General features: G+C 36.8%; 1 protein-coding gene across 2 annotated transcripts in view; it reads right to left on the bottom strand.

The window, feature by feature from the left end:
* The window catches only part of HCN1 (hyperpolarization activated cyclic nucleotide gated potassium channel 1), a 202855-nt gene that overhangs the window by 157014 nt on the left and 19836 nt on the right, over positions 1–26005 (bottom strand). For both annotated transcript variants that reach the window (XM_039378583.1, XM_039378584.1), the window contains exon 2: positions 20423–20846. In XM_039378583.1, coding sequence (XP_039234517.1) covers positions 20423–20846 — 424 coding nt within the window. The remainder of the gene's footprint in view (positions 1–20422; positions 20847–26005) is intronic.

The raw sequence follows: 26005 nt of genomic DNA on the forward strand, positions 1-26005 counted from the left end.
TTGTTGAACCTCATCCCATTGGAATCAGCCCAACTCTCCAACCTATCCAGGTCCCTTCTGCCTTCCAGTTGATCAACACTCCCCCCCAGTTTAGTGTCATCTGCAAACTTACTGATGATGGACTCAATCCCCTCATCTAAATCATCAATAAAGATATTAAACAAAACTGGGCCCAACACTGATCCCTGGGGGACACCACTAGTGACCGGCCACCAGCTGGATGCAGCCCCGTTCCCCACCACTCTCTGGGCCCGGCCCTCCAGCCAGTTCCTAACCCAGCACAGAGTGCCCCTGTCTAAGCCGTGGGCTGCCAGCTCTTTCAGGAGAATGCTGTGGGAGACAGTGTCAAAGGCTTTGCTGAAGTCCAGGTAGACACATCCACAGCCTTCACCTCATCCACCAAGTGGGTCACCTGATCATAAAAGGAGATCAGGTTGGTCAGACAGGACCTGCCCTTCCTAAGTCCGTGCTGGCTGGGTCTGATCCCTTGTCCATCCTGTAGGTGTTGTGTGACTGCACTTAGGATGATCTGCTCCATAACCTTGCCAGGCACTGAGGTCAGGCTGATGGGCCTGTAGTTTCCCGAGTCCTGCTTCCTTGGGTGGATCCCATCTGGTCCCAAAGACTTGTGGGGATCCAAGCAGCTCAGTAGGTCACTAACTGTTTCCTTTTGGATTACAGGGGGGCTGTTCAGATTCTTATATCTTTCTACAACCTCCAGAAGCCAGCTGTCTTCAGGAGAACTTGTCTTACTGTTGAAAACAGAGACAAAGAAGGTGTTAAATACCTCAGCCTTTTCCTCATCTTTGATAACTATATTCCTGTCCATGTCCAGTAAAGAATGGAGGTTTTCCTTGCTCCTCCTTTTGCTATTGATGTATCTGTAGAAGGACTTCTTGTTATCCTTCACAGAGGTGGCTAGATTCAGTTCAAGTTGCGCCTTCATCTCTCTAATTTTCTTTCTACGTGACCTAACTATATTCTTAAATTCTTCCTGAGTAGTCAGCCCTTTTTTCCATAATTGGTAGGCTCTCTTCTTTACCCTTATCTCCTTCAAAATCTTCCTGTTCAGCCAGACCAGTCGTCTTCCCCACCGGCTTGCCTTTCAGCACACTGGGACAGCCTGCTCCTGTGCTTTCAAGACTTGCTCCTTGAAGTACGTCCATCCCTCCTGGACCCCTTTGTTTTCAAGGGTTGTTTCCCAGGGTACTCTGAACTAGTCTTCTGAACAGGCCGAAATCTGCCCTCTGGAAGTCCAACATGGAGGTTTTATTGACGGCCCCCCTTGCATCCCTGAGAATTGAAAACTCTGTTATTTCATGATCACTGTGTCCCAGACGTCCACCGACCACCATATCTCCCACCAGCCCCTCTCTGTTTATGAACAGGAGGTCTAGAGGGGCTCCATCCCTGGTAGGCTCATTTACCAGCTGGAGCAGGAAATTATCCTCTATACACTCTAGGAATCTCCTAGACTGCCTCTTCTCTGCTGTGTGGAGTTCCCAGCAGATATCCGGCAGGTTAAAGTCACCCACAAGAACAAGGGCTGGCGATTTTGAGACATCCACCAGCTCCTTGTAGAATAATTCATCACCCTCATCATTCTGATTGAGTGATCTGTAACAGACTCCCACCAGGATATCAGCCTTGTTGGCCTTCCCCCTGATTCTGATCCACAGGCATTCAACCTTATTGTTACTGACCTCAAGTTTTACAGCGTCAAGAGACTCTCTAACATATAGAGCCACCCCTCCACCTCTCCTACCCTGCCTGTCCCTTCTGAAGAGTCTGTAGCCACCCATGGCAGCACTCCAGTCATGCGAGTCATCCCACCACATTTCCGTGATGGCGACTACATCACAGCTTTCCTGCTGCACGATGGCTTCCAGCTCCTCTTGTTTGTTACCCATGCTGTGTGCATTGGTGTACATGCACTTCAGCTGGGCTGCTGATTTGACTCTTAGCTTGGGCTGTCCACCCTTGGGCTCCTTTCTGGAGAGCCCGGTTTCTATCCCTTCCCCTTTCAAACCTAATTTAAAGCTCCCCTTACCAGCCCCGCCAACTTATGGGCTAGAGTCCTTTTGCCCTTGCTAGATAGATGAAGCCCATCTGGTTTGAAGAGACTAGATATGATGGAATTTGCCCCACGGTCAAAAACCCCAAAGTTCTGCCAGTAGCACCAATCTCTTAGCCACTTATTGATAAGATGGGTTTTCCTACTCTATCAGAGAGAAACAGAATTATTACAGAGTATTGGCACTGATCATTTTCTCAGCAATGAGCATCTGTTCTATTGCACTGTTAGTACAACCTTATCATGAACTGCCAGCACTGACACTTTAAAAACAATTACGTCACCGGTGGTTATAAACACCTTAGAGTAATGTGACAACTGTCAAGGCAAGGAAGGCAAATAGAGAAAAGTTAATTTTCAACAGATATAAGATACCAAAAAAAAAAAAAGGTGCAGAAATATTAATAAACATATTAGCTTCAATTTGTACTGGAATTTTGGAAAAATAATGAAGACCTAATATCTATGTATTCTATCTGTAGGAATGAGCAGGAAGAATTGTCCTCACCCAAAAAGCCTCTACAGCTTCAAATAAAACACCAACATTTCTATATGCACTAATAACAAGTGCAACACATTTCTGCCATGCAATAAAAAACAAATACAGAGACATTTCTCCTGTGCAACCTGCAGACCAGACCACTGAGCTAAGATATAGATGAATTATTTCCTTCTAGTTGCCTAGTGAACAAAGCAAAACTGCTTCAATAGATCAAAAAGAGAGTGGATAGTAATCTGATAACTGGGACCACTTGGGGATATAGGAGTGTAGCCAGGCAGGGACTTTATCTGATTCTCCTGTGCTCTAGAAGACATGTCATTTACTGAACATTATTCTTTGGGCGTCTCTCTCTCTCTCTCTCTCTCTCCCTTTCCTTGTGTTTTTATGGAAAATATTCAGATATGAGGTTTGTCCTCACTAAAGAGCTGTCACTGGTAGCATCACTTTTTTTTTTAATTATTATTATTATTTTTGGCAATATGAATTGGCATTTGCTGTGAAAGCTCACAATTTGCAGAAAATGCCAGCTCTAATTATCCTAGAGCCTTAACTTATCACTGCCAAAATGAAGGCAAGATTGGCATGCCACTTCAGTGTTTTACAACACAAGGTCGGACATTGCTACCACTGTTACTGGAATTATCTATGGTACATAAAAATAGCAGAACAAGAAAAGAAATCTCTACTAATGGGTAAGGAATATTTAATCATCTAACAGTGGATTTTTCCCTTCACTGATTACAGTAATGTCCCTACCTGACTTCTCCCAAAGAAAATAAAAACATGGACACATTAACATCCAAGCCTCGACAATTTAGATATATGGAACATAAAATTCATAACAGACAAAAAATATTACTAATTTTAAATATGTTTTTCCCAGAAACTGAAGGTGGCTTTATAAATACTCAGAGTTGCCTTTTTCATTATTTTTATATCAATAATGGAATTGAAAAGAAAATTCTGATTATGAAGCATCTGCAAGGAAATCCTGGAGTTCCACTACCCCAGTGGAAGGTGTTACAGCAGACAGACCCTCCGGGAGTTTCCCAGTGTCCCCTCCCTACCTATGCACTAATTCGTGGGATTCCCTCATAATTTTATCTTGAATATAGAGACTGAATTAACTTAATACCTTATGAAGAAAAAAAAAATAACTCAGACTCAACAAAACTTTGTTTTCGAAACTCTAAAAATGCTCTTTTTGAAATAATGTATGGCAAGTGATATTTCATTTCAGAAATATAGATTATGAAAAGTACAGGAAGCCTATGTTCTGTTTAGAATTCAATAAATTCAAGCCTTCAAATTGTGTTCAACATATTCTGTGTTTCAGCCTGAAACCTAAAAGTCTGCAAGATGCTCCAAACGAAGATTGTAGGAAGCAACAATGCTCCACAGCAGAACTGAATGTTTCACAACATCAGTAAAACTTGAATTTCTTTAAGAGGTCTTTAATTAATAATAAGAAACCTCATCTATGAATAAGAGAATTCATGTTACATACTACCTCTGGAAGAAAAAAATTAAATCAAAGAAATCAGTTTAAGTAGCTTAAGAAACAAGACTTAGGAAACAATATTGAATTGGACAGAATTAGATAATGCCAACAGAAACATTTAATAAAAAGGAATAGATGATCTGTGAGGCATACAGCAGCTCCCTAGCAGCTGCACTCAAAGGCAACAGAGTACAAATCTATTTGCCTAAGAACTGCAGCAGTCTGAAATCCCTAGTAGACGGGGGGTACATTTAACACTGGGCTTGATGTGGGCACAAGGGAGCAAGACTAGCAGAGCATCAAAAAGGGCTTGTCTCTAACAGCTTATTCAAGTTCTTAAAAAGCGGCACCCTTATAGGTACAGAGGTTGCTGTAACCCCATTGATCCTACAAAAATAAACAGGATAAAAAGATAAAGATGTATGAATACTGATGGATCAAGGATTTGTGATAGCTAATCTGCACTACAAAGAGAAAAGAACATTTTAGCAATCCTTTTTGGTGACTGCTGAGTCTTGCAGCCCCTTATCAATGGCACACTCAAAGAGGCATAGAACAAAGAGAATTTGTTACGCTTGTTGAAGAATGGTTCTAAAGCATCAGAGAAATCACCGACAACAATCAAATGTAAGCATTGGTATCTATTAAATATCATTCTGAATTGATGTCAACTATGTCAAGGTTATAAGCCAACCTATATTACCCTGAGAATGCCAAACTCCAACTGGTTCCCAATTTAAAAAGTGCTGACTGTCTAGGAATTGGCTGAGACAGAACAATATAACCTGGTACCTTACAACGCATTTTTATATGCCTAGGACACCATAGTAAATAAGCAAATGTGAAGGAAGGGGAATCTTCAGCTGCCTACTGATTTTAGGAATCTCAGATTTAGAAGTCCACTATAACTCATACTTTACTCCTTCAAGGAATTAAGAAAAGATATGGCAAATCAAGAACTCTGAATAGATGTCACTCTGGGGGAAAAGATGCCTTAGAATTTGTTGATGGTTCATGGAACAGCCAATAACACCCCAGGTCACAGGAGAAGGGCATAATCACAATGCTACATTTGAAACTGGATTTCAGTTGACAAAATTGTAAGCTGTGAAAGAAACATTCACTTACAACAGATAGAATAGCAGCCTTTACTGATGCTGGTGCACTTAGCCTGATGAAAAAAAGCTAGAGTACAATATCTTTACATGCCAGCAAAGACAGTACTACGAATTACAAAGGTGTTACTTATCATAGAAACACATTTTGAAGACTGGTATAAAATAAAAGATATAACATGTCAGGCACTTCTCTGAAGGTATGCAGATTTTTTTACTTTAGTCTTTTTAATGTTATTCTCTATTTTTCTGAGCCATTTTGGCTCATTGCTTCTTCTTATACTGATTAGATATAAGGGCAGCAGATCTGTGTCAATGCTAGACCACCTTTTCTTATTTTTTCAATTACCAATACTTTATCGCGTCACACTTTCAACCAGGTAGTAGATTAAGTCACAAATCTCTTACAGGGACATGCTTCTTTCATGCATTATAATAAAACTTCACATTGACCACTTAAAGATAAAAGGTATATTATAATGCCCTTTTTTCATTTGAAGAATTTTTTTTCTTAAACTAGTCATAGTAGGTAGAAGACTAAAAGTCTAGCAATGAGCCAAATCATTTGATGCTTTTGAAACACTTCTATCCACTTAAGGGCTACTATATACATATATATATATACTGAATACCCAGTAGTGTTCATCAGCTGACACTAGTGAGCTGAACTCTTCTCCCCCCTACTCAAGAAATCAATGAGAAACCTTTCAAAGAGCATAACACAAAATACATAACTCTGGGGTTTGTGTACAAGTATCGGATCTGCTACAGAAAACATTGGGAAGAGGTTGAATCCTGCTTAATCATTCTTTCCCTGCTACTTTAGAAATATTCTGAGAATATCATCTAAGGTAAATGAATGCTAGCAGTATCCGTGCAAATCTCTGACTCAGTCATGGAAGAGACTATGCCTGTTACATGCTGTACATTTAAACTGAACAGCAACTTTAAAGTAAAACTTAAAAAAGGTCATATTTGTTCTTCTATTCAACCTTTAAAAAGAGCTTTTCAGCAGTTATCTATTTTTCCTCTTGCAAATGAATGAAATGGGTCACCAAGGCAAGTCTTGAGGATACTCCAGAGTTTCCATTGGTAACACTGAAAATTCTCAAATTTTCACTGATATTGCCTCATGGAAATGGTCTGAGATAAACTCAGAGAGAAGACCACTGAATTCAAAATATTAAAAGGTAAAACTAACTCTACCTTTTCATTCTCTCCAGGTCGTACACTTTATTTCTCCAGCAAACAAGCAAATTCTCCATGCTATCACTGGCCAGGAGCTTGAGAGTAGCTCTAATAGCCAAGCCTAAGAAAGTCTTGATTTTGAAGCGCTTGCTCTCCAGTGATTAATGGGTGTCTGGGCTCCCTGCCCAGTCTGTGGAGAGAGATGGACACTTCAGATGGTGCTGCTAAGAGACATAAAGGGGAATGCAGATCTGATGACAGCTAGTCGATGGGAAATGTCAGGACTGCCCTTTCCCTTTGTCATGAAACAGTCATTCCGCAAAGCCCACATACACCCACACTGCCTCTCTATTAGGACGAGTGCTCCCACCATGAGGGCAGACCCACCCGCCCCATTAGGCACTCAGTCTGGCACAAAAAAAATCACATCAGGTCAGGTAGGGCAGTATGCCAGTGCCAATTTTGTCCTATGCCAACCCTGACTGAAGCCCTTCAGACCAAGGAAGGAAGGGATTATCTTCTTCAAGACAGCAGTGGATGACATAGTGGACTTCCTTGGGTCTGTTTCCTTTACTAAAATAAGGCACTGCTATTATAGGGGGAATTTCGTAACAAGGAATAAACTTGCTGAGTGGAATGACTTCACATTCTCTGTAGCTTTCATCTGGGATGGTTTGCAAAAATACTTATTTAACTCAGCAAATATGTCAAGTTTAGAAAATCAGTTTTCTCTCTTTTGTTTCCAACTGTAAGAAAAGAAACTGAAGCATAAGTCTTGGTATGCTTATTTGTTCTAGACTAAATAAAAACTGTCACTAAAATATCTAGTGTTTTGCATCTTCAGCCACAGACCTGAGGGATACAGAGCTATTAATCCACTAGCAGGCTCTGACTGTCCAGAGCCACTGCCTGTGAGAACAGAGAACAGGCTTTATGTGTTCCCAAGACACTTACCTGACATAAAGGAAGAGGTATGGGACTGAAAAGATATTGGAGGACAAACGTCTTGGGGCATATTTTTCAGAGTGAAAAAACAGCTGGAGGTCTCTCAAGTACCTCTGTAGCTCAATTTAAAAATAAATTACAGCTCAATAATCTTTATCCATGTAAAATAGCAAGAAAGTGAAAACGCTGAAAAATATTTAACAGATTTGTTAAACCTCTGTATTCCAAAATCAGATCTGCAAGCATAAATCATTCAGTGAAAAGAACAATGTCAGGCCCCAAAATATATCACTTGCAGAATCTCCCTACTCTGCTAGCCTGCTGGAATACCACTCAAGCAAAATGTTAAACACATGCAAAAGGAGAAGGAGAATGGTGCAAATACTGCATTCCCAAATATAGTGATCACAACAGCCTAGTTCAGCTGCCACCTAATGCTGCCTGACAGGGTCTGTATGTATCTGACCCTACTGAAGTCCCCTAGGTGACTAGAAACCTGCTTCTACACCTGTCCCAAACTGCCCTAAGCAATCCAGAAACAAAAGAGTAATGAACATTCAAGAATTAGAACAATGCAATTGACCACGCTTCATGAGCAGCAAGAATATTCCTTTGTAACTTATTGATTATTCAATTATTACATGATAATAATATTACTGGAAACATGGAGATGCCTGTCAAAACTGGAGTTCCAAAACATAAGCACAGATTAAAAGATGGTGGCTGTTAAGGGAAACAGAAGGGAAAAAAACCCCAAACCTACGGCTAGTTGAAGGTTACTAGCCTTCAGAAAATATCAATCATTGTTACTTTAGTGTCCTAAACAGCCCAAACAGCCATTATATAATAAATATTATTTCTGTAAAAATCTGCCATTTTTTCATCACAAAAAAATAAAAATATAGTCAAACAAAAATATTTACACATAAATTTAATAAAAACACTATTTAGCAGAATAACTAGAAGTTACACTGAATATACTTTTGCTCTTAGAAATTCAGAGAGATATTTTCTTCTGAGGTGCCACCAGTCTTGTTTCTTTTTCATCACGCTGATTCTGCTGAGTATTTGCAATCACAAGAACACAGTCAGAAGAGAAACAAATGGAATTTTCAGCTTCTAGCCACAAAACTGGATGTCAGAGTAGTGGAAGCAATTCAAAAGGTTTGTGATACCACCAGTGATATTCTAATATCACTTGCAGAATTTTCACATAGCTTAAACTAAAAGATGGTAGTCGCAGAAAAAATATGGCAGATGAGGTTTTTTTATACTGGTTTTCTAGACAGCAGTAGCTAACAAAAAAGACCAGTTATAAAGAAAAAGGTAATTTATGGGCATGAGATTGTTTGCCATCTCTTGCCAGACTTTTCTTTTCCTGTCCTCTCTTCTTCTCTAGGCATAGCATGCATAACGGTTAATATAGTATTACATTTTTTGAATATATTTAACACTGGAATATGGACCTAAAATACGCTACTGCTCTGAAAAACACTACTGTCAAAAGAACGAAAAAGATAAATTAAGGGAAAAGGAAACTCCTCAAAAACGTATAATAACCCTGAAATTCAAGCTTTAAGTGTCTCGATCTATACTTCCTTCATGATTCAGCAAAAAGTTAGAGTTTTTCTAATTGGTGGGGAATTATTTCACACTACTCAAATGAAAATCCACCAATGCGCTAAATTTTCTAATTCTAAATGAGCTGATAATCACTACTTCTAAAGAGCATTATGATATCCATCATATCAGAAAAAAAAAAGAAAACAAAAAACCCAAAACATTTAGAGAAAATGGAAAGAAAACCATGGCACCACGGTCACGACTCATAAGTGACTATAAGATTCAAAACTGTTTAAATGAGGAGAGAAACAAAGTTCCGTACTCAGATAATTCACAAAGAACTAAAAACTTTATAATTTATATGCTTCCTTTTGCATTTAAGTGCTGAATTCACAAACCAAACATTGAACTGACTATGTTTCTTTCATTGTCTGTTTGAAACTATGATAAAGAAAATGATTCACTACATGAGGCTGAGAATTCAAACAAAAATTTTATCTCTATAACAAATAATGCCATAGTGTACTGCCAAGATTTTCAGTTATTAGCTCCAACTACGTTGCTCAACACAGACACATGTAGTTTTAAAATTACAATGTAGTGAAAGAGTTCCTGTCTTCAGCTGCTTTTCAGAACATGTTCACTTTACACAAAGTATCCACAGACATATAAAAAGGTTTCACAAAGGCAAAATCTAAAACTGTCACAATTCCTTTCTCATCCTAAAGAGCACTAGCAATTAGCTTAGGACAGACAGCTTGGGAATTGTATCACAAGGACAGCACCCAGCATAGCTGCTGTCAAATGCCACCACTTCTAAACACTCTGTTGAGCTTAAGAAAAAAAACAACTATTAAAAAAGGTACTTCAACCTCAAATATAAAATTACTTAACTGTTAAACGAAAGTTGACAGGAACTAGTGATTTAATCAATTATGTTAGCAAACAGAGAAACAGTATCTGTAAAAATCTTGATGTTGATCAATCTTATTTTCACTAGGTTCCATGGGGGTAACAGTGCAAAGGTAAAATGAAAAGAAAGCAAGCATGTAAAGTTCTACTGGAATTTATTTGGTAATTATCTTTAAAATTAGATATATCTTCCTGCATTTACTTCAATGAAAAAGGTTACAGTGTTGATATTACTTCTATTCATACACACTTTTGACATTTCATTTCTAATGCCTTTCAGTTACTTTGCCAATTAAGAATGCCTCAAAAAATACTGATATTTCTTTTAAACTATTTTTATAAGATCAATAAAGATACATATACTTGTGATATGCAAACATTAACAGGAACATAAAAAGAAATCCAAGTTGGGCTAAGCTGTGTAGTAAGTTACCAAAATTGACACATACGAAAAAGGAAAAAGAGAAAGCCACATTTATGGGTAGAGGTTGGTTTTGCCTTAGGCAAAATAAATAAATGATAGGAAAAAGAATGTTTATATGACTGACACTGAAGGAAAAACAGTGTTTTGCTTAATTCACCAGAAAGTCTCCGCAAGAAAAATGTAAGTTACTTGTCTGAGTTCAGTATTTTAAAACCTCTTAGTGATCAAAACAATAGAGCAGTTCTAGAAGTTACCCCTTGCCTTTGAAATTTTTCCATTTTTTTCCATTTCCTTGTTAAAACATAGCTGACATTACATTTCCCCAGATGGAAAACAATTCTCATGTGGGATGCCCAGCTATTTTTGAGACAGATGAAGACATAATTTATGCCTTTCGCTGAGGGAAAAATCGATCATTCTGATGACAACTACTACATGGTTTTCAATAATGTGCTTTGGAAATCCCATGGGAAGGTACTCTTGAAAAGAGATTCATTTTAAACTATGCACAGCAATATTTGTTCTCCAGGTTCAAGTTTTGGTCAGAAATCTTGTATGCCACCATCTTAAGAGTATGAAAAAGCATCAGATCAACAGTGAAACTTACAGTTTTCAGTTGAGACAAAAGATTGTCTGTTTATCATGAGTCATTGAATAATGCCAGTCATTTTAATTAATCTGGACAGATAAAAATTGTACATAGGACCTTTTTCTTTGGTTTCTAGTGAGAGGTGCAGTGAAGGTTAAGAACCTTCACACTTGAAAACGTAGTCACATCAATATGTATATGCACATTTTTCTGAACTGCAATTGTTCTCTCATGTTTTGTTTTTATGTTGTTGATTTTTTTTTTCTTTTTGTTTGTTTGTGTGGTTTGGTTGGTTTTTTGCTTGGTGTTTGGGGGGTTTTTTTGATAGTCACATCTTTCCTCTCTTATACGGGCAGTTCAGTCGTACAAGGCTTATGGTCCAAGATTATAGCAGTTATATCATAATTAGCCTTCAGGCATTTTCATTTTATTTACAGATGGTTTCTCCCATGCATATACAGGGCTCTACTCACAGGTTCTCACCTAGGAGCACCCACCTGGATTCAAAGCAGGATCTCCAATACTGCCTACCCTTGTGTCACACAAACCCAAGACTGAAATGACACCAAATACACTACATGGCAGTAGTTTCTGCCAGGTCAGTAACAAGTTGCAACATTTACTGGAAAGAAAGACACCGTACTCGGGTAAGCAGATGTGTAGTCAAGCTCATTTCTATTGGTTCTGAAAACATAGGGGACGGGGGGAAAAAAGACAAGTTTTAAAAAGATAGTAAGAAACAAAGAAAATACTGTGAGCCTAGACATACAGAAAGGCTAAGGCAAAGCACTTGCCTAGGTTAAGAAAGGTGAAAATGGTGAGAAATAGAGCATGTTCCCAGTGCAGTTATCATGAAGAGAGATTAGCAGTTCGACCATAGCCTTCATTCTTGCTTGGAAGCAAGGAGCTCTGAAAATCTGTGAATTAGGTTGTATCCCTGTTCTTTCCAGGTCACAACTATATTTAAATCATACATTACCTATGTGGGATAATATCACCGTTATTTGGCATAAACTCCATGAGATTCAGGTTAGAAATAAGTCATTAAATATAACATGCGACTGCTAAAGCCATTTTTACACTGCCATCTCAGTTCTTCAACTCCCTCTAAATAGGTTTTATACAGTTGCATCTTACTTCCTAAAGTGGTTAATTCAGACCATTTCATCCTTATAAAGCAGACCCGTCTTCCTAATCAACTATTAAAACACTATTCCGTTGTCCTCAGTGGGAGCCATAATAGAAACCTACTTAGACAAGCAGTGTCCCAGGTATTTTACTGTGTTAGAAAGTTGTCAAACTAGATCAAAATCAGAACATGATCCTCAGCCTATGGACATGTGGTGAACTCGGTGTCATTTCAGTCCTGATCTTAACCAATAAAATGCCCAGATGAGCTAAGGCACATGACATGACACTGGGAAAATAAATAAATAAAGGCAACAGTGCACATATGGTCTACCCAGCACAGCCCAGCGAAAGTTCTCCTTTTCTACCTCTCAGATCTTTCTGAGATAACTGAGAAAATGCTCTCCCACAAAATCCCACAAAATTTCACAGGCACAGTGCTCTCCACATAAGAGAAATGAGAGAATACAGTGGTTTGGGGATTTTTTATTTAAAAAGATCTTCACTGCAACTGAAAATTTTCTCCTCAAAACTAGAACATGGAATATTATCAATTTGAGATCTAGTGAATTATCTTTCCACCGTTTAATAAATGATTACTTAATTTAAAAACTGAAATGCCCCTTTTAGACAAATGGTAGCAAAACATTAAAATTGTTCATATCCACCTTCTATGTATGCACTTTTCTAATTTATTTTTCCTGTATAATTTGTTCCTCAGCTTTCAATTAGTAATGATGCACTGGAAGGACATCTTGTTGCTTTCTTTAATAGACATATCAATAAATACCGTATTTATAATTATTACAGTGGATTATAAGTCCCCCCATTTCAACAAATAACTGGGTATCTTTTGCCAGGTAGACTAGCAACTCAGCTTCGAATTTGTGTTTTAAAAATTTACTTTAAAAATAGGTCTTTTTAAGACAGAATAAAATGGCCATAACATATTCTTAACAATTTCTGGCCTATCAGCTACATAAAGAGAATAACAAAACCAATGAAAATCTGTGTGCAAATCTAAAGTGTTCATTCAACTGATTTCTTTACTTGCAAAGATCTGTAGGTATTATGAAAACAAAGAAAGCAAGAATTTTACAAGGCATGAGTGACAAGATGAGAATATCTTTTAGTTCAATTACTATTGTTGAGTAATTTAGAAGTTAAACTGTCATTCTGTACCGGTCAGTATTAATACAATAGCGTACTATTGTATTAATTAATCTACTTGAATAGATTGTGTTTACCCTGCAAAGAACAAACGTATTATTGTCATTCTTACAAAATTTGTAAATTTTTTAAATTTGCAAAAATACGTTGGAAAAGAACTGAGAAACCCCATTCACGTGTTCCCCTTCAGTCTTGTCACTGCAGGAACCAAAGGGAGCTTGCACCACATGCACTCACAGTGTGAAGGGCTCTGCATTATCGCAGTGTCCGAATGGTGAACCATGATGCAGACCCCGGGCTGCCGAAACAGCTCTTTGGCCGTCATCACCTTCTCTGACGGCTCTTCAGCTCCCAGGAGGGAGCAGGATGACGCAATGAGCAGCCAGCAGCTCTGCCTTGCAAGAGGACTGAATATTCCTGACCTTCCCCCTTGCCTGACAAGGTATGTCCCCATCAGGCCATTACCCTGTGAAAACCAAGTGGGCTTTCTGCTTGTGTTAAAAGCTTAGGATGAAAGAACAAGGCTTTATTTTGCAAATGTGTAGCCAGGAGTAAAGTGTGCAAGCTCTAGCAAGTGCAAAACAGAGCGATATTGCCAAAACAGCTTAAAAATAGTGAACAAATTAGACTTAAAAAAAATTATTCTAAAAAATTTGTGTTATGATTCAGCATCAAAGGCAAGTTGACACAGTTCTGATCATTTTCAAAACTGACTGACTGGCATTTTCTAGAAATATTACTGTAAGGCTGAACCCACCTTCCTGGGTTCACAGCCAAATCTCCCATGAATAGGTCCATTTACCATAGAAGCCAGGCGAGCACTTATATAAAGAAGAAAACATCATCCAGCTTTTGAGTTCAGGAAAAGTTGTCTCAGGCTATGTTCTACATTTCCATGGTTTATCTCCCAGGGAAAGCACCATCATCACACCATTACACTTTTGGGGTAGGCACACAAGAAAGGCAGCTCAGTTTGCACAGTCTTAAAAAGGGGGTAAAAAGACAAAGCAAGAATCCTTACACTCATAACACTTCCTATTTACTGTCCAGGGCAATGGATTATTCTTTCTGTGAAAGTGATTATGCCTAGACCATAAAGGAGGAAATTAAGAAGCAGAATACTCAATGTCTTGCTTGCATTTCAGTAACTGCCTTCTACACAAATGTGCTGTTCTTTTTCAACAGTTAGTATTCTATGATTATTATTCTATTATTCTAATAATGCCTTTTAACCATCTCTATCAGTTATGTGTATTTTCCTACTGTTGCACAGAATTTAAAAGAGTGAAAAATATAAGCTTGAGTTTTTGTCAGTAATGTTTCATGGATGTTTCATTTACCTGCAATGATACATACTTTTCTTAATAAAAATTTTCTTTTAAATATATTAAAAACTACCGCACAAGTGAATATCATTTACCCATCTAATGTTAAAACATGCATTATTTCATATAAACAAAAATGTTTACATGAAATAAAATCCATTAAAATTTCCCTTTTGGAACACTATCAATTTTGTAAAGATTGTATGAGGTTTTTGTCTACCAAAACACAAACAATAGACTTTTAAGTTACACGACAGAGAATAAAACAGCACTGTGGCTCACGTATCTGTATGAGACTCATTTTTGCTCTTATGATAATGCTTCTATTCACATGTTCACTTATATTGTGTAACACTTTATTTTATAATTTAGGTATCTTACCTTCTTATTTAGAATAAGAATAATATTTATAAGGTAACTTCAGTTCTACCCATATACACAAATTATATTTAGCAAACTGGAACTACATTATCAAGACAGAATACCAAGAGATAATATCTCAACAGCCTCAACACTCTAAAAGAAATTGCCTTTACATTTTCTAATTTAACAGGAAAAAGAAAAGGATAGTAGTTCAGGTTCTGGCTCCATAGAGTCACAGTCTACATAGGTGAAATACCTCACTGTCATAGAGACAGACCATCCATTAGCCAACATCCCAATCGAGTTAGGGAGGAATACCAGCACTGCAATCTTACCGACGAACAACTGACAGCCAGCACAACTTCCAGGCACAAAGGGAACACATTCCCTGTGTGAAACTGCACTGAGCAGCCTTCTGCTCTCACAAAGCTAGAAGGCTCCTCTACAGCTATGCTGAGCAAGGAGCACTCCTAGATTTTTTAATTCAAACTGCAAGCAAACAGTGCAGGGTTTTGTTTTTCACCCTGTAGATTACAGGAGAGGTGGAGCTGGTCAGCACATGTCAAGCACACATGACCACATCTAGTCAGCATGATGGTAGGGAAGACTGCAGAACAGAGAGGAACCCCCAGGCAAACCCTGCTGGCATTTGAGATACAGCCCAGCAATAAATGGAAGTCAGCTGTGTAATACATACACATGCAAGTATATGCACACTAAACAACGATATGAACGATTCCCCGCTGCTTGCATATTTACCTAGTCCTGACAGGGAACACTTCTTGGGGGGAGGGAAAAGGTGTCAAACAACTTGGGCTTTTGATATTTCTCCTCAATGCACACAATGTGACCCCAACCACCGTCTTTATGTGGGAGGACACAAATTCACTAATTTATACATGAGGCATTTTTCAAGCATGACTTTCCAACAGAAATAGGTATTTTCTCCTACTTCCATCTTCTAAATGATAAGAAGGCAGATGACAGCAATACAGAGGCTTTGTTGCAGAACTCACAGACTTTGTGCCAGTAAAAAAGGTGGACTTTCCTACATCTTCTTTCCCCTAGAGTTACTTAACAACTATCCTTCCCTCATCCCTTATGAAACAGACAACTCATATTTGGTTAATGTATCTCTAAAAGGCAATAAAAAAGTGTCCTACTTTAAGCTAATTTAATTCAAAATTGCCACTCAACTTCTACTGGTGTGCTTATTTGCAGTACTTGACTAATTGACACAACTTTATAGGGCTTAGAAAATATATTTTAAACTATCTCCCTGGAGAAGAGGAATTAAAATTAAATGAAAAGAAAGTAAAAATATGATGTCAATTCCCATTTCCAAAAGACTACTCATTTAAGAAGTTAAACTGTCTGACACCATCATTGACAAGAAAACCCCATGTCTTGTAGACCCAGCCCTGTTAAAATAAAATAAAATTAAATTAATCCAATCAGTAAAGGTGGTGTTTTCATCCAACACCACAAAGTACCCACCTAACTCATCCTCTCTCCCTTCCCACACAATTCCCCAGTCAGTAATCAAGAGGAGAGATAAAAAACCTTGAATTCTTAAGGCTGTAAGGGAAAGGAGAAGTGTTTGGTTTTCTTAGAGGGAACAAAAGCCATCTGTAGACCTACCACAGGAACACCAGGATACTGAAGTAGAAGTTTTCTTCTGTTGTCTGGATAACACAAGTGTCCTTTTACAGTAATTTTATTTAGGAAACAATAATGATTCAACATCATAGAGATACCTAATACATGTACTGGCAAAAAAACAGAACAAGGAGAGGACACCTAGTGGTAGTCTGTGATGCTCAGGGTCGGTAGCATGGAAGCAACATATGAAATTTTTAATGCAGGACCTGATTTTGCAAAGCTCTTACACACTTAATTTTTAAGCACTTTAGTAAGACTTAGCATTTCTGCAAGCTTGTATTTATGAGCTTTTGCGAATCAGCATCACTCTGATTATCAGAAATAAAATAGCAAAACCAAAATATGTCAGTGTGATATGCTCAGAAACATGTATAATTAAGCACCAGTGCTTTAGCAACAGCTAGAGTGAATATCGACACTTATGTAGGTTTATGAGACTCAAAAAGGTTGGGCAAATTGGAAACCAGATTTCAATACAAGTTAAACAAAATAAGGACATGGCTGCAATTTACAATTTTTTGCATATTTTACTATATGATTTTTTGCAAAATATAACCTTTATTGCCCATGTTGCAATAAGCATTAATTCACTTTAAAAATTTTTCTAATTCTACATAATCAAATATCTGAGAACAAGAAAGACTTAGAGCACACTTTTAGAAGAACCAATTCTATTTACTCATACATTTACTAAGTCTTGTGCTGTGATCAGAATATCTGTAAGCAGAACTACTGAAGTCTGAGTTTTAAGCAGCTTTTGGAAAATATTTTTATTTTAAATAATCAGTAAATTAATAGCATTGACAAATGTAAAGTAAAGTGGCATATCATTTGACATGTAATGATGTATTTATTTGTAATTGTTTATATCTTTTATTTTTAATTGTTCATTGATCTGTGAGCATATTTAGCTAAGAATAACTTACTAGTTGCATGTAAACCTATGTTAAACATTCAAGCAGTTTAGTCAGTCTCATAATACTTAAAGTAAATAACAATTAGGTCCTGTACCTCCTGTTCAGTATTTTTAGGAATCTAAGTTTAAAAAAAAATCAAAAGCAAACCCCTGTCACAAATTACTGCAAAAGTATAATTTCTGTAATCATCAATTTAAATATTTTTTTTCTTGCATGTTATTACATATAATTTAGCTTAAGTAAGTATGTGATCTATATGTCAACACCTAAGTTCAAAGGACTGGAATATTAGACATTGTAGCTCAAAAGCAGTTTTAGGAAAGTGTGCATTTGCAAATTCAGTAAATTATTTCCTGCCAAGATATCTCCTGTCCCTTTCTTAAAGTCTTGTTTCCTATTTCCACTGAGCCATTCATTTGGATAAGCAATTAACATCAGACTGATATGAATATATCAATCAGATTTCATATATATTGCACCACAGGCTACAGCTGTTCCATCATAACACTTAATGCAGAGAAAGCTTCTGCAATGCATACATTATTTATCTCAATATTACTCTATGTGGCTGTTAGCAGTTTGATCTTGATTTAAAGGAACAATGTTTCACCAGTGTCATACAAAAATCTTTTAAATTTTTAACTACTGATCCTGAAGTTCAGAATATTGATCTTGAAGCTGAAGTCTTACTGATACCTAAAGGAAAAGCTCAAACAATGTCAACGTCCCTTTTCTCTTTGAGGATATAGAAATACCTCAGTGGGATAGCTGCCTTATGGTACAACTTGATTTGTTCATCAATCAGTTTTCCATGAAGTATCCTCTTGGCATGTTATGAAGAATGAGTTTGCTGACTGTCCTCTGAATATTTTAGACATAATGTTCACTATTTTTGATCCAAATACATATATTTCAGATTTATCTGCACCACATCTAAAAACCAATGTCAGCCCCTAAGCGAAAACTATTAAATCCTTTTAACCACATGCAAACAGGCTCCAGTTCTGTGTCATAAAAATTAGTTAACAGTTGCTCCTTGTTGTCCATGTCCAAACACTCACATATAGAGAACATGAATATCAGAACCAAAGTCTCACTGACTACCCCTATAGGATCATCCATCCATTGTTTCCCAGTTCCACAAAGGTCATCCTTACCCAGCTTTTTTGTTTGTTTGTTTGAAAATATTATAACACACATTTTCTCCAAAGCCATATATGACAATCCATGACCTCCTTCATTTCTGATCTCTGTAAAATGCTAAACAAAAATAAAAACAGACCAAAAAAAAGCCCTTTTTTTTTTTGCACACATTTCATTTATCAGAGCCTGATTCAGACTACATATTTATATCTGTTCCTGCATATGAGAATCTTTTGCAAAAGCACCCAACAACCTTCTCGCTGCTCTACTGCATGCTCAAAAAAACCCCAACCAAACAAAACAACCTTCCTGAGGACATATTTCACAAATTTTACTAATGGAATCAAAGGTGAAGTTGCAACCAAGGAGCATTAGCTAAAGATTAAATGGACCAAACACCAACTATTGCTGGTTTGGACCACATCCACTGGTCACTTCTAGTCCCACTTAGTGGCCTATTCAACTATTTTTATTTAGAATACCTGATTTTTCTTTGACAATATACAGAAGGGAGGAAAAAAGGAATTCATTTCTCTGCCTAGTAGGCATTTATAGTGGCAAGTTCATAATTTGAGCTGCCAGAAAATAATGTCATTGAATGCATTTCAGAAGGTTGTCTCTTTGTAAAGCACAGAGGAGACAAAAGCACAGCTTTATGGTAGAACTGCAAAATATGCTTAATCATTTGCCTTAGTTAAACAGCACAAAACTATAGTGCTCTATTTCTGTGCAAAAAAACTATTACACTGCTTTACAGAGAGGTAAAAAGAAGTAGAATTTACAAAATAAAAAATAATTCTCTATTTCAGAGGTTATTTTAAGAAACAACTATAAATTTATTTATATAGACTTTTGATACTTAGGATCATCCAGCATCATATCACTTTAAAACATAATCTGACTTTATTTGTGAGATGGAGCTGCATTTAGGTTTCTGTTAAGCCAGAAAGTGCATACAATACTGGAGATTAGCAGCAGAAAAAGCACCAGAAATGGTACCAAATCTTCCCTCAATATTAATTTAATTAAATAAATCTCGATCAAATTGATTTATGGAAATCAATTTTAATTGATTCCATGATAATGCTCTACAAAATAATTCTCATTATGTTTACTTCAAGAAAGGTTTAGAAAACAGCAGTGTTTTTTCCTATGGTTTTAACACTTCTGTTTAAAACATTGTGATATTTAGAATTATAGAAATGAGGACAGGCAAGTAAGAAAATGACTGAATCGTGGTGGTATGTGCCAAAGCATTAGATACTTCCTAGCCATGAGTATGCCAAATTAGGGAATGCCATAATTTCCTGGAAAAGGCAGCATGCCAAACTGGCAGGCAGCATAACATCATATCTGGAAACAGTGGAGTTGGCAGTTCAGAAGGCAATGATTCAAAATTTGGACTACCCATTTTTCATAAAGAAGGCCAGTATTTGATATATTCAGACTACATACAGCCTTCAAACAAGGAGAATTCTAGGAAATCTACTCAATAGTAAATTATTTCCATTTCTCCTATAATAGAAAAATATGAACATGTATTTTAAATTCTCTTGACTACGAGAGTATTAACTTAGTAAGTTTAAGTGCTAGTCACGAAAATCCAATGAAGATTTAGGTGTTTGTTGAAATTCCCAGTATTCTTACTAGGAGTTCATCCATGCTAATTGTGTTGATGGTCCCAAACATATTTTGGCCTCTGTGATTAGCAGGGAGATGATGGTTAATCTAAGCCATTTTTTTCCAAAAAGGCCTTTTCACTAGCACCTGTTTGTAATTACACCAACTGGTGAGTAAAAACTCTATTACGTTCTTGTTCTTGTGTACCTCTTCAGAGAGATCTGACTAGTGTTCTGTAGAAATAAGTTCTTAGTGAATGATGTTAGAACCATAAATCTTACCTCTTCCCACTGGTGTATGTATCTAATCAGTCTTGAAAGGCGCAATAAACGTAACAGGCTGAGGATTTTTGTAAATCTCACAATACGAAGTGCTCTTGCTGTCTTGTAAACCTCTGAATCCATTCCTTTTTCTACAATGAGAAAGATATAATCCACTGGTATTGATGAGATGAAGTCAACCACAAACCAGCTTTTTAAGTAATTCATCTTAATGATTTTAGGGTCCAGTATGATTTCAGAGCTGTCTTCATTTACAGTCCCAGTTCTAAAATTCATGATCAAGTCCAATAGAAAAACAGTGTCTGATGCCACATTGAAAATAATCCATGGTGTTGTTGTTTGTTCCGTGAAGAATGTGATTCCAACAGGTATAATGACAAGATTTCCAACCATCATTATGAGCATGATTAAGTCCCAGTAAAACCTAAAAAGAAGGGAAGAAACAGAATGGTTGATGTAATGTGGTAAAACACATCTATAAGAATGGTCTCTATCTATGGCCATCAACTTCACCTCCAGATTTTGTTAATGCTAAGAAAGTTCTCATTGTTTTAACCTGTTCAATATGTCAGTAAAGACAGTCAGTAAAGACAAAGTAACATATTTCATTAGGTGCCTTCCTTCTTAAGAATATGCATCTAGAATAAAGAGAGTACTATAGCTTATGACTCCATGGCATATCACACACTGAGAGGTGTGTATGTGTGACGCTCAGCAGACTTATGCATACTCCTGTCAAAACCTCTTTGTGATGTTATATAGACAAAACTGATGTCTTATGCCAATCAGAAGCACTTTAGCAATGAAATAGTTTTTTTAAGATTTCTGTCCAAATGGAAAGCCAAATATCTAATAGATAATATATTAAATGTTAGTACCTCTTTGCAAGTATACTTATACCATTACAGTGCTGGAATAAAATTACAGGAAGAGAAAAAAATAGAAACAATAATTAGATAACATCAAAACATTCATCCACTTTTTCAACCTTAATTGAACTTCCATGCATTTTTACAACCTCATAGTCTCCCTTTTCTCAGACCTAGCTTAGAAGTTTTAGCAAGAACAGTTGCAATTTGCATAGCATAAAATGTATACTGCATTTCACTATTTTGTTCCAGAAGTATCTAAAGGCTCCCCTTTAACTCTGTTAGAATGCTGCTAATCACACTTGATATAGATGGTAGAAAGCCAGACTCATAACTTTAAAATTTATTATAGAAACAGTGAGTAAACCCACTTCTTACACAGATTATCTATCCTGATGGAAGATTTCCAAGAGATGGTAGTATATACCTGATTTTAAGCAAGTTATGATAAATCCTAAATGTTAAATTGTCAAAGAAAGTTATTCAATAAAAGAACTGAAACTGGACTTGAGAAAGCCTAAACCCAATGCATAACCTCTTGTGCTGCCTGAGAACATGATCTGGTCAACTAAAATTGATCTGAAGAGGTATAGAAACAAACCAACAACAGTTGCCTCATTAGACTTTCTAGAAGAATAGAGGCAGCAATGGCTCCACAACTATCTCTGCTCTGTCCTTCCATTGGAACAGCACCTGGTGCAATGGACATGTGACAGACAGACTACCAGCACATCACTTCAAGGCTGACTTCCATGCCACTTCTATCATACTAACACCAGCCTCCCGACATGCAACAAGGTTCATCTTGGTAAAGGTTCATGGCAATCAACAATAATGATAGTTTAGTTGGCCATTAAACATTTCAGAATCGCGAGCCTAGTTTTTGACAGACTTGCACAGAGCATATGGATTACATTAGATTTCAGAATTGCTTCTTGTATTCACCGGATGATCATAGAACCATAGAATGGTTTGGATTGGAAGGGACCTTAAAGATCACCATATTCCTCTCCCCCAGCCATGCACAGGGACATCTTCTACTAGACCAGGTTTTGCTCAGAGCTCCATCTGGCCTGCCTTGAACACCTCTAGGGATGGGGCAACCACAGCTTCGCTGGGCAATCTGTTCCAGTGCCTCACCACCCTCACAGCAAAGAACTTCCTCCTAATACCTAATCTAAACCTACTGTCTTCTAGTTTGAATCCATTCCTCCTCATCCTACCCCTATTCACTTGCATGAAAAGTCCCTCTCAGTCTTTCTTGTAAGCTCCCTTCAGGTACTGGAAGGCCACAATTAGGTCATGCTAAAGCTAGGCTGAATAATCCCAAAGATCCAGGTTTATAAATTCCCTTTTTTCCATGTTAATCTGTGCAAATGCTTCTGAGTTTACAAATTGCTGATATGAGAATATTGATAATTAAATGTAACAGTAATTAAATGCTAAAGGAAGAGTAACATAGGATTGAGAATGGCACGAGAATTCCCAGTTTTAAAACTGTTCATTCTAAGAGAAACCTAGAGAGATTAGGCTTAACTAGCATTTGAGAGAAGTGCTTGGCAAAGTACCTCTAACTGGTACTCAGAAATTGCATGAAATAGACTTTAAAAATAATTCCCTGTGTACCACAATGTGATTTGTGTCTTACACATTCTCAGTTTTGCAATAAATATGAATACTAAGTGCTAAAAATGTTCAGTTTTATTGAGGCTATATGTATTTTTGTTTAGCATATGATGGCATTCACCATATCTGGCTAAAATTTCCCAATTTCTTTTATCTTTTTAAATTCATGTAACAACCTTCCCACTGTGCTAGATTCCTTTATAGTAATCTGTAATTACCATACACAAGGAACCTCTAAATTCTTATATCACTGCTACTATGATTGACAGGTAGTTACCACAAATACTTTTACAATGCTATCAACCAAACTATTTCACAAGATGTGTCCTTGGAGAAAAAACATCTTCAAGGAATCTTGACCCTTGAAAATGGGTGGAAAACAAATAAGAAATAATCACAAGAGGTGTCCTGGTATCTGTGGCTGTCTCTGATGCAAAGCACTGCTAATTTCAGACTGACCTGTACCTTTCATCAGCACCAGGAGCAGTTACACAACAAAGGCCAACCAAAGCTGCACAGGGACCAGCCACCCAGCCAACGAAAGAGATAATGCAGAACCAGGTGTTTTTAACCTACGGTAATCCGCGGTTTAAAGGATCATCTTGTACTGTGATTATGCAAAACACACATGAGTTCCTGATGTTGAATGTCAGCAAAAGTGGTAGCATTAGGGCTAAAATAATACTGAACGTTAAGGACTAAGAGATTGTACCACTTCTGTATTTTGATTTTATACCACAATATGGTGTAAGCTGATTAGTTAGTAGGAAAAATCCGTATAATTTTTCATTTAGCAAAGCATCAGACATTTTCTTTTAGAAAAATGTTTCCAAGTGGCAAGAAGCTGGCCATGTTATATTTCTTTTTCAGGTGAGAAAACTAGATGCAAACCCCTGTATTACCCTTCTTTGACCTGTGCAGAGAAAGTAATACAATGCGTTCCTTGCCTGCAGTTCAGAACATTCTATTATTCACATAACAAAGAGCAAGCTGTAAAGCTTCACAAGATAGTGCAAGGAGCTGCTGTTGAGACACAGAGATAGCCATTTGTTTCAAACTACTTTTAGCATTATTTATTTATTTTTGCTACCTCCCCCTAAAGAATGAGGGTTATGTATCTACAACTTACAGTCTCAAAGTTCCAGATTTATATAAGGTATTGGAAAATGTTGATGAAGAGCAAGAAAGAGGTAGCCTTATTACAAAAAAAATTTCAAGAATGAGGATAAAAAAATGAGAGTCTGGGGGTAATAAGATCTTTCAAAGCTCAAAATGAGAAGCAAATACTGATTATGGCTCAGCTGAAGCTAACTCCGTGGATCTACAACTAGATGACATAAATAGAAGGTGCGGAGGTCAGCACTGCACTCCACTGAACTGTTCCTCAAACTTTTTAAATGCTCCAAAATGGCTCAGAGGTATAACACCTCCAAATAAAAAAAAAGTCTTCAAGTATTAAAGTATAGAAACAAATTTTAAAGCACATTTTTTTCAAAGCTTTAGAAAATTATTTTATACAGAAATATTAAAAAAATCACATTAGTTATTACTTTAGAATTCTCAAATAAAACTAGCTGGATTCATAGCCGTCTTTCATTGATCTTTTCACTCATAATTTATTTACTATATTTTCAAAATATACGGTAATAACAGTGTTTATTCAGCTCTTGAACACAGTGCTGAAGCATTGGTACTTTAGTCACTGACACAGGCTGTCCTGGATAGGATGAACAACCTATTCAAAATAAATGTCTATCTAAGCAGCAATAAATAATTATTTAGTAATAATTAATCACTGTTTGTATTAAGCTTAATAATGTAAGGCACTATGAATTCTAACAGGCATTTTATTTTCCACTTTATATATCCAACCCAGAGAAAATTGAATCTTAAGGAAGGAAATTTCATCTCAAAGTTCATTCACTGCATAATTTGCCATACAAACAAATTCAAATTTGCTTTCTTCATTATTTCCCATTGCTGCCCATCAACAGCAAAGTCTCAATTTCCATGAATCAGTGTTGTTTGAGATATGATTATTTTTATGGTACACACAGACTGAACCAGCAGAAGTTGTCAGTAGTCTCACAAACCACACAGCAGAGTGAATGGCAACTCTAAGGCATAGAGTGCCCTGACTTGAGGCTACAGAGCAGTCAGGACTTTTCTTTAGTTTAAGTTTTCTGAGTTTCGAGAAAGACTGTAAAAGTCTAATTTTTTATTAAAAAGAAGCAAATCATATCACTAAAACTTCATTAAATTCAGTCATAAATACTCATCAGCCACATTGTAAACTGGAAGATCTTTCAAAAAGATATTAATTCATATTGCTTGTAAAATATCTTTGAAGCCAAACTTGATGCATCAGAGAGTAGGTTTTCTGATCTCACATTCACTCTGTACATTCAGAGAATGAAGAACTGTAAAAAAAAATTTACAAGCTTTCCATAGAAAAGTTGTTTCCTCTTTAGCTAAATATTTTGATTGACTAGCAGATGCTCAGTGAAATGAGCACTGATTTTTTTTTTTCTCACCTTCAAACAGAGCTTTATTTCTTTTGCTTTCATGGATCATTGGTTCACCTAACAGAGAAATCAGTGTCCTATATAGAACAAAACAATCTCAGTAGAAATAATGTTATTTAAAATTTTATTATACTAAGCTGTAACAAACACCAAACTCAGTATTATTATGTAAGAATTTGATTCTCATAGGGCATGACATCTTTATCTGGTTGTGCAACTATATTCTTCTTCTAGTAAGAGGGAGTAAAGCTAGCCGTGCCTGGAAACATCTGCAACATACGGATTACTACTAGGATGTGTTGGAAAGGTCAGAAGAATGAGTAAAGGACTGTTTTTTTCAGATGACCCAATTCTTTTAATGGTTGCACAGGTGTCCATGCTTGAAAACTTTCTCAAAAATCATCAATAATTATTTTTACAACCTTAAATTAGGATATCCCCTTCTGGCCAGCTATCCATTTTCATTCATAGAATAGAATAGAATCATAGAATCAAACTGGTTGGAAAAGACCTCTGAGATCATCATGATCCAACACCACCGTGGTTACTAGACCATGGCACTA

The sequence above is a fragment of the Pipra filicauda genome, unplaced genomic scaffold (assembly GCF_003945595.2).
Source record: "Pipra filicauda isolate LSUMZ 115617 unplaced genomic scaffold, ASM394559v2 scaffold140_size2443280_pilon, whole genome shotgun sequence".
Lineage (NCBI taxonomy): Eukaryota > Metazoa > Chordata > Aves > Passeriformes > Pipridae > Pipra > Pipra filicauda.